General features: G+C 43.1%; 1 protein-coding gene across 2 annotated transcripts in view; it reads left to right on the top strand.

Moving 5' to 3' along the window:
• Nucleotides 1-291: 291 nt before the first annotated feature.
• Nucleotides 292-10,133, top strand: part of Nkain3 (sodium/potassium transporting ATPase interacting 3) — a 593,086-nt gene continuing 583,244 nt past the window's right edge. Inside the window, exon 1 of one of the 2 annotated variants that reach the window (XM_060386050.1) lies at nucleotides 292-964. In XM_060386050.1, the coding sequence (XP_060242033.1) occupies nucleotides 911-964 (54 nt within the window). In that variant the 5' untranslated portion in view covers nucleotides 292-910. The remainder of the gene's footprint in view (nucleotides 965-10,133) is intronic. The other variant, XM_060386051.1, reaches the window with a different exon arrangement.

Below are 10,133 nucleotides of genomic sequence, written 5' to 3'. Positions count from 1 at the left end.
GGGACACGGAACTGTTCGGCAGGACCCTTCTGGAGCCGCCTCTTAGCGCCACTGCTTTCACCCCTTCCTGACACCCGCGGCCGGCCAGTCCCTTGCCCTTAAGGTGGCCTTGCCTCATGCGGAGCGCTGTCACTTTGAGCTTCAAGTCCCTGGGCCCTGACTCCCCCTACACCAAACAGAACCTGTGCCTCCTCTGGGCAGCTCGGCTAAACCCGGCTCCCGGTTTCTGCAGTCTCTTCCAAACCACCGCTCACACCCAGAGGGAAAACCTATAGCCCGAGACTCTCCACATTCGCTCTGGACGCGCGGGACGCAAATCCCTAGGGCCTCCCAGATTTACGCTCGTTCGTGTTTATTCTCGTTCTGTCACAGTCTCCTTCTCTCCCCCCAGACTCCTAACAAGACAAGACGATCCTCCCCGGTGACACGCTCTTTCATTCATCCCCCCCGCCCCCCCACACTCGCGCGCACGCACACACACACACACACACACACACTCGCGCGCACACACGCTCACACACCGACCCAGACAGCCCACCGCACTTTCCAGACCCCACCTCCTGCACACTCCCCTCCCCTAAAAGACATCCACCCACTCACCAGCTGTAGCCTCTTCCGCCCCCCGCCCTCCCGCCCGGCTCCCCCTCCCCAAGAAGCCGACCCTCGCTCGGGGAGGCAGGGACCCCCGGCAGACGCGCGGCTCGGCGCGCCGCACTGACCTCCGCCCGCCCTGCGCGCGGATTAACAAAGGCAAGCCCCAGCCGCAAAACCGGGCGCGGAGAGCCGGCCGCGGGGCTGAGCCTGAGCCCGGCGGCGGAGCGCGCGGCGCCGGCGCTTCTCAAGTCCACGGCCGCGTCGCCGGAGCTCGCAGATCCCTTCCCAACGGTGCTGCCGGGACGCGGGCCACGCCATGGGCTGCTGCACGGGGCGCTGCTCGCTCGTGTGTCTCTGCGCGCTGCAGCTGGTAAGTGCCCAGGGTGCTCGGGCTCCGGGACCGGCCCGCACCCTCGCATCGGCTCGTGGGGCTCCCTCTCTGCCTCCGTTGCTCGGGGCTGAGCATCCCTGAACGAGCGGAGCGCACCAGAGGGGTCGCCCCCCTCGCTGTCCCTTCCTGGAGGTCTGTGCCTCCCGCCTGGTGGCTCTTGCCCGCGGGAGGGCGCGGTCTCACTTCTAGACCTAGGCGCTGGGGTTCACTGCGCCCCCGCCCGGCCCGGCGTCTCCACGCGGTCCGGGGGCAGCTGGGGTGTCGCTCCGGGAAGGAGCGATTTCCCCGCCCCTCTGTTGGACACCTTGCGTGTACCCCATCTGCAAAATTCTGCTTAAGTTACACGCGGGCTCAGGGCTCGCTCTTCTAGGGATGGTTTTTTGGAAACAGAATGTTGTTCAGTTTGAAGGTGTTTGCAGACAGCCAGGTTCTGAGGGAGCAGCTTTCTGAGGGCTCTTTCTGGTGGTAGAGGAGGCCAGAAGTCCAGGAACATGCTGTGCTTGGGAACCACAAGTTCAGACTCTGCCTTTTCAGTTCTGCTTTTGATTTTCTTGAAATGTTGCCTGTTCAGGCTGCGAGAGACTGACAGCTGTCCGCGGTGTGAGCAGAGCAAAGGACTGAACAGGGCTTCTCTTTGGCTTGGCGCCTTGCCAAGGGGATGAGTGGAATCGGAAGTTGGAAACCAGGGTGGAAAGAAAAAGACCTTTCTGATTCTAGGCAAACACTTTTATCCTTCTGTCATCAGGACTGACACTGTGGTCTGTTTCACTGTCGGTAGAAGTCAAGGTAGCACTGTGCCAGACTTGTGGGATTGTCTTTTTCCCCCTCATTGCAGCGTCCAGATCACACAGGTGCAGCACTAGGCTTGCTTTCTTTGAAACATATTCCATTTGTCTTGCCACAAACCGCACAGGTGTAAGAGGTTTATTTTGAGAAGGCGGTCAGCGAATTTTACCAAATGGTGATAGCTCTCGCAGGGCTCATTAATGGGGAGATTAGATGCTGCTGCTCAGGAGTTAGTCCTTGTTCACTGGAGGTTTTCAAATGTTTTTACTTTTCCAGTTTTCCCACTTTCCCCCCAGAGGGACACTCTGCACGTGCTCATTTTTCTATAATCGCCCACCCCAAACAGATACATTCAAAAGCCTATTGGACAACCCCTTCTGCACTGTGAGCATGTATTTTTTTTTCTTTGTTTTAGAAAAAAAGGCAAAGGACGACTTCTACAGTAATTTTTAGAAATGAACTTGGCTTTTAATTTAGGAAACTGAATAAATTTCTTCAGTCCTCGATTCTTTAAGACAGTGAGTAAGCACACTCGATTGTGTGACCCCTAAAGACCAAACTTCAGTGTTAGATGAACCTAACCCCTAAGAGCTTCATGCAGCTGATCAGTACAGTCATAGTTCAAGTTACATTATGATCTTTGTGCTGTTAATAGTCTGGAGAGGTCATCATCCGCCCAGAATACTCTCGCTTTTCCCACTGTTTCTTCATTGATACAAGTCTACTCCTCCAACCTCCTCTCAGAACCCGTCTCCCGCATGAGTCTGCCTGGAGTTTCCAGGATAACTCACCTGTGCTCCTTTGATTTCATAGCCTATGCTGTTTTATTGTTTTTCCTGTGATGTATATTTCACCCTCTCTTAAATTCTCTCTCTTTACATAAACATCTCATGATTGTCTAATCACTGTAAGCACTATGCCGTTAGGATCAATTGTTTTTCTCTGTAAACACTGCAAGTGTTAGTGCTCAGGAGCTGAACCAAATCTGCTGAATTTATGACGATGCCTACATTCTCTGTCTATAAAGTTTTTTCACAGAAACAATTATTCTCTGGGAGGTACTCAGTTCACTGATTTGCCTACAAGGAACTCATGAAATTACAGTTTGTTTTTTTTTCCCCTCCAAAGTTAGTTGCAGTGGTATGGTAGAGGCAGAGCCTGATCATGCACATTTCAGAAGTAGATCCTGAACAGAAGAAAGTGTCTGCTTGGTCCCAGTGAGAGTTTCTATTGCTATGATAAGACACTGAGACACAGTTCCGCCTCTCAGTTCATCATCACAGCAGGGTGGGAACTCTAGAGGAACCTGGAAGCAGAAGCTGCAGCAGAAGCCTTGGGGAGATGCTTGCTGGGCTTCTCCCCATGGCTGCTTTGTCATACAAGTCTAGAGCCACCAGCCCAGAGGTCACAGTGAGCTGGGCCCTCCCAAATCAATCACAGGACAATCTGTTTGGGGTGTTTTTTTCAACTGATGTTTTCTCTTCCCAAATGACTTAATCTTGTGTCAAGTTGACAGAACAAACAAATAAAACCAAAAAAAACCTAGCCAGCATACTCTTCTGTTACATTATTATACCATACATGATAGCACTGTTTATATAAAGAATAGTAATGTCTTGAAAAAAAAAACACAGTAATTCTTACTAAATTATATCTGACTGAATTCTTTTGTTGAGTTTGGCAAGTTTTCTTGGCTTTTTAGTTTTGATGTGGATACTGTTTGAAATGTTTGTTTGCTTTAAGGAGAAAGAGGAGACTGAAACAAAATTAGAATTTCACCAATGCTATGACCAGATTTCTTTTTCTGACCTGTAATGATTTTCAGGCACTAAAAGTTTATTTATGAACGTCTTTTGACAAAGTAGTGGTTATATACATTACATATGTATAGTTTCAGTATGCATTATTAAAATATCTTTTACCCACAAATTTGTTAGGTCTAGATAGATGATCAGTGAGTAATAAGTCACATCCCAATTTGCAACATTTTCTAGTGTCTTTGCTATAAATACTCCTACTTCAGCCAGTTACAAACAAACTTGTATATAGTGTTTTTAGTATCCAGTTAAAATAAGATGCTTAAACAATTTCAAAAGCACAGAAAAAATAAGAATGTGGTGAAATAATCGCAAAGGAATGAATTTTAGGTATGTTAATACTTCAGTTTTAAATATGTTATTTAATTTGTCCTATTCAGCTGGCAATGGTTGTGTGTGATAAGCCTTCCTCAGCCTGCCTCAGCATGCCATGTGAACTTGCCTCAGCCACCAGGCCCAGTGCGCTTCCAGCTGAAGGCAGCTGTCCCTTTCCCTTCATGTTTCCCCTACTCAGACCAGCTCTCGGGTTCTGAAACATCAACAAGTGCTGGTCTGAAGAGGAGATGGCATTTGCTGCTCAGACTTCACACAGGGAATTCACACTGTAATGATAAGAGTCAGCTGCAAACGACTGACCGCACAGACAGCCCAGGAGCTGTCTAAACCAAAGAAACGGAAGGTTTTCTGTGCTCTGATTCCATTTCTTTTTTTTTTTAAACTTTTTTTTTAAACTTTTTTTTTCATCAATTACACTTTATTCATTCTGCATCCCCCCATAAGCTTCTCCCTCCTCCCCTCCCAGTCCCACCCTCCCTCCTCCCTCTGCTTGCATGCCACTCCCCAAGTCCACTGACAGGGGAGGTTCTCCTCTCCTTTCTGATCTTAGTCTGTCAGTTCACATCAAAAGTGGCTGCATTGTCCTCTACTATGGCCTGGTAAGGCTGCTCCCCACTCAGGGAGAGGTGATCAAAGAGCAGGCCAATCAGATTATGTCACAGGCAGTCCCTCTTCATATTACTATGATTCCATTTCTTATGAGCTTCCTTCCCCCTGAAGTGAAAATGTATCAAAATGGGAAGTCTAACTAGAGAGAACTGGCCATTTTTAGGTGACTAATGTTGATGAACTTTAATTTGCAGTATCTTTCTTCTACCTTGTTCTTTTCACTGCTTTGACTATTTTCCATTATTGCCTTTTTCCACGCTGACTTATATGTTTTCCCATATTTTACATTTATGCTCAAACTTTGCCAAGGCAGATTAAAGAGAAGGTGTAAAGAAGCAATACAGGAGCACAGAAGACTTGGTGAAGTGATTCTTCCCAGGAAAGGTGACCTATCAAGTCATCAGAGAACTTTTGCCTTATGTAAGGACACCTTTGATGCAATGTGTTGGCATAACAGCGAGTATCCCGTCGTCAGGTGTGTGGGGTCAGAGCTATAAACAAAACAAAACCCTCAATCATGCTAAATCAGCTCTGGTCGCCATATTGAAATGAGCCTTATATGTGTGTTATAGACATAGCCATTACCTCCACATGGTATTTCAGAAACATTTCCTCTGAGGAAAGTGTGGCACGCACTATAGCAGGCACGGTTTCTTCAGAGTATCAGGCATCTTCCAACACTCCGGACATCAAACTCTAAGGCATGCTCAATAGAAGTTGGCATGTATTACTTGGGGAACTTATTATATTTTGTATCCTTTTATGGTGAGAACTATATTTATTGTCAGAGCTGGTAATGAGCCCATTAAAAGTCAAAACTATGATGACATGTTTATAGTCTCAGAAACCCCAAGAGGGTGACCTAAACAAGCAGCTATTAACATGTAGATGGGGTATATGTTTTATTTTAGAGAGCTTCCTCCCGGTTAAAGAAATTAGCATTTATTTGCTGACAGTGAAAGCACAGTTTCAAGACTTCCTAGTCCACTTCTAACCACCTGTGAGCAGAGCACCTGTGAGAGTGGAATGCCGAGATAAACGTGCTGGCGAGCGAATGGTGGCGGCATATGTGTGTGCTTGGAATTAAGTCCTCTACTGCTCAGCTCCCAGAAACATCGGAAAGACAGTCTGCAAACATATTTATTTTGTCATGCAGAGAGAAGGATAGTTTTGTTTTTGCATAGTTTCAATTCAAATAGCTCTTTTCGTATGTGCTGAAAATCACCTTTTTAAGATTTTATTTCATGTGTGACGGTGTTCTGTCTGCAGCTCTGTGTAGTGCATGCAGGGTCTACTGAGGCCGGAAGAGGGCATCAGATTACAGATGGTTTTGAGCTGCCACAAGGGTGCTGGGAACTGACCCCTGGTCCTCTGGAAGAGTCGTCATTGCTCTTAACTGTTAACTATTTCCAGTCCTGAAATATAATTCTTAATTTTTGTTTTCTTAATTTTAATACTCTGGTTCATCCTGTGAAATTTAAAAAAGGTTAGGGGTATTAATTTAAGGCTGATAATAGACTTTGTGAGTGATGTGGAAATAATCTGCATTAGCCAAGGCTGTGGACTAAACTACATCAAGTACAGAAGACTGAGCTGTGCTGTTACAACGTTCAGGGCCTCAGGATGTGGTAGTGTGATGGAGACATGTAAGCATGTGCGTGGCAAGCAAAAATGTTTAGTGACACAAAGTGAATAAACTTTCAGATTCAGACTGCTGGTTTCATGACTGTGGAACCCAGACAACAGACTGAGACAGGTCTTCAGAATCATGGGAAAAACTTATATTCCAGATTCTGGATTAATTACCTTGGGAGATAGGGTAAAGAAAAATGAGAACAGTAATAAAATAAAACTCCTTGTAGGGTGATAAGAGAACAAAGAGCTAGCAAAGAGGAGAGAAGAAATCATTAGGAAAACAAAAACAAAAACAAAGAAACAACAAAAACTACTTCCAAACCCCACAAAAACCTTGCTTCACACACACACACACACACACACACACACACACACACACACACACACACACAGAGAGAGAGAGAGAGAGAGAGAGAGAGAGAGAGAATAGAACAGACATTTCAAAATAAAAGTGAAAATAAAAATGCAAAAACCAGTCTTGGGAGATGCCAGTAACCCACTTGCTATGCATGGTGAAGACTGAGGTTGGAGCCCTAGCACCTGTATAAATGATATATGAGCTGTTGTTGAGCTTGTAGTTTCAGGACATGAATGGTGGACATGGGATCCCTGGAGCAAGACGGGTAGAGTGAAAGACCCTACCTCGACATATAAAGTGGAGAGTGGGAGAGGAAGCCTTCTCACCTCAAACTCTATTTGAACCTGCAAGGACAGACATTTGTACCTAGAAGTACATAATAAACAGTGAAAATGATAAGGAAGAAAAACAAAGCCAAAAAAAGACAAAGAAAAAACTCTAAAACTTTCACATTGTAATAAAAATCAAAACAGACAAAAATCAAAATATAAATATGAAGTTGGAAGGCTTTGGGAAAGGATGAGACAGTAGACACACCGGCCTTCCCGTTGTTATCTCAGTGTTCCAGTATCTGCATGAGACAGTAGTGGTGCTAGAAACATTATGATTAAAACAGAAGATCAGCTTGAGGAATCTCTGAGACGAGAAGCAAGCTGTGCGCAGCCCAGATCCTTCCGGAGAGCCTACATGGAAGGGCTCCTTCGTTTGGCCTATGTCATGTGCTTGCCACTAGTGAGTCCCTGACCTGAGATTAAAGTTCACATTTTGAGCTAGATACACAGTGTCAATGTTAAGGTAACATATAATGAGAGGATAAATGTGTTATTCATTGGGAAAATCAAACTAGATAATGTTTAATTTGAGATTTTGCCAACAATGAGAATTACTTATTTTGACTTTCTTATGCTACTTCTATTCTGTATCATAATACAAGTTTGAAACAAAGAGAAAGAAACCAAATATAACTGTGACCATGTTTGAATTTCAATTTTAGGTATACCGTTTGATAAATGTTTGATAAGGATAAAATACATCATTTTTAGTGCAACAGACATTCATGCTTTTAATACCCTTAATATGAATTTCTGTTAATGCCTAAAAATTTTTATGCTTTTCCTGGGGAGATGTGCACACACACACATACTCATCCCAAATAAGGAACACATGACAGATCAAAGTCCACCAAAGTCCAAATCGGTGAACCATTGAGTTTTGTTGGGGTCATTTCTGTTACTTACAGAATCAGAAATGACTCAAAAACAGCTGTATCACCACATGGGTGATGGCTCACAAAGCTGGGAGCCTGGAGCACACTGCTTAGCCTGAGAACAGCTCAGCAGACTGAAGAGTGTCCTTTTCAGATGCCTCGGTAGTTCTACACCTCTTCTGGGATGCTTGGGTGGTTTCTGATGCTGCCAGGCCCCTGATCTGGTATGTCATAAATGCCGCTTTTCTCCTCCTAGAGTCTTTCTTTCAGATCAGCTTCATTACCTCGGAGATGGGCGTTTATAATTTACTCTGGCAGGGAGGGGTCTAGTGAATCTTGTCAGTATTAGGGACTTCCTGAGGCTGTTTTGAGTTGTTTCACTTTCTGCTTAAGGGGCTTTGCCTGCAAGAGGAAACATTTCAGTCTCAGAGGAAACTGTTAACAACACATACATCTGTAACAGAACATCATTTTCAAGTATCATTCTTTAGCAATGATTATATAACACACACAACAAACTAATCTATGCCTTCAATTTGGAATATTTTGCAAACATCCTCAAATAAAATGAAAGATCATGGGAGCCCGTTTATTTATAGGCACAGTATTCAACAGACATTAACATAACTACATTAGAGTAAAAGAAGGTGGTATATCTACGTGCGTTGGGGAAGATGACACCCTTAATACAGCAAGAAAACTAGAGTTTGTTCATTGGGAGCGGACACACTTACAGTGAGTGGCTAATGACTAAGGGCTGGAGAGAATAAGGGCTGGACTGCTGGCAATGGATCCTGTTGCAGTGATTAGATAGATGGCTGGCGCTAAATACCTTTGTTTCTTGATTTTTTTCTTCCCTTAAAAAATAAAAAAAGGAAGGACCATTCATTTGAATGTTTCCCACGACTGACTAATGACATATATTTGGATCATTAAATGGAATTAAATGTCGGGTACCTTCATCCTACTCTTTCCACAGACTTTAGGTTCTGAATGCTTCAGGTAGACATTGAGTTCCTTTGTAACAGGAATCAGAAGATGGTAGGGGAACTATATTGTAGCAGTTTTCTTCTTGTAAGAGCCTTGAGCCCAACCAGGGAGATGTTAAGTCATAAATATAATGCTGACAGTTCCCCTATTCCAGTAAGAAGTAATATATCTGTATTTTGGTATTGATCATATGTAGTATAATAAATGTTTCTAAGTAGGAAGCCGAATGCTAAGCAAGCTGATTGATCAGGTCAGTTAATCAAGGTACAAAAGAAAGCACTGTACTTGATTGGTTTCCTCTACCAATAAGTATATTGAATAAAATAATCTTAATTAAGATATTACAAAATGCAAAATTGTCTTTAGTGGAAATTCTTCCTCAATTTTTCACTCTAATCATATATAATAAGACTATATGTGTGTGTATATTTATCTTATTTCAGATAGATAGAGTTTTACTGTGTAGTCAAGACTGACTAGAAACTAGTGATGATCTCTGCCTTGGGAGTACTGGAAATGCAGATATGGATTACCACACTGAGCTACTTAAACCTAAATAACTAATGAAGGCAAAATTTCAAATTGTACTTTATGAGAAAAAAATTGTTTTGGATTTGTCTTTAGTTACAAGATAGAAATTCACATGCCCTTTTGCAATGAAATCTCTGTCCTAAATACCCCACAGCCTTCAGAATGGAATTTTGCCCCAATTTCTGCTCTTTCTTCTCCGTCTAGATTTTTTCTAGCTGGCCAATAGTGAGCTCAGGCAATTGTGGACTAGAAGCAGCTCGCCCCAGCTGGGAAGAGTTTACTATAAGGTTTTTAAAAAAATTTATGAGCCAATTGTTAAACAGTTTTATTAAGAAATAACTATATGAACTACAGATAAATTATTTAGAAACAAAATTAATGCATATTCAGAAAGTCAACATATTTACCATCTGGGTATTATTTTTCATTTATAGTACTGTTGGTTAGGACTTTTATACAGAAGTGTGGAGTTTAAAGAAAATTTCATCCAAGTCATACTTCTATTGATATCATATTGGTAGCACAAATTTTATTATGGAAGAGGTATTTTCATATGAAACTATACAAAGATCACAAATCAGGCTGCCCCGCTGTCTTCCAGAGCCACTTATTAAACATTTACTAACACACCACCATGCAAAATCTTTCATCAGAAGGTCCGTTTTCTTTCTATGAGTAGTTACATATTAAAGAGACTTTAATTAATTCTTCATATAACTAATTAATGCATTAACTAATCTAAGTATTTACAGTTTTGAGTGTGTCTTTAAAATTATCTAAATATAACGCACAGGCTTTTTTTAAAATTGCACTATTGACTCCTTCTCTACAGCCACCTCCAGGTTTCTCTAAAGTGTTCATACAGTTTGCAGATCTCTA

This window comes from Meriones unguiculatus, chromosome 6 (genome assembly GCF_030254825.1).
Source record: "Meriones unguiculatus strain TT.TT164.6M chromosome 6, Bangor_MerUng_6.1, whole genome shotgun sequence".
NCBI classification, from domain to species: domain Eukaryota; kingdom Metazoa; phylum Chordata; class Mammalia; order Rodentia; family Muridae; genus Meriones; species Meriones unguiculatus.
Note: the sequence above shows the minus strand (reverse complement) of the source record. Positions and strands in the feature narration are given on the sequence as shown.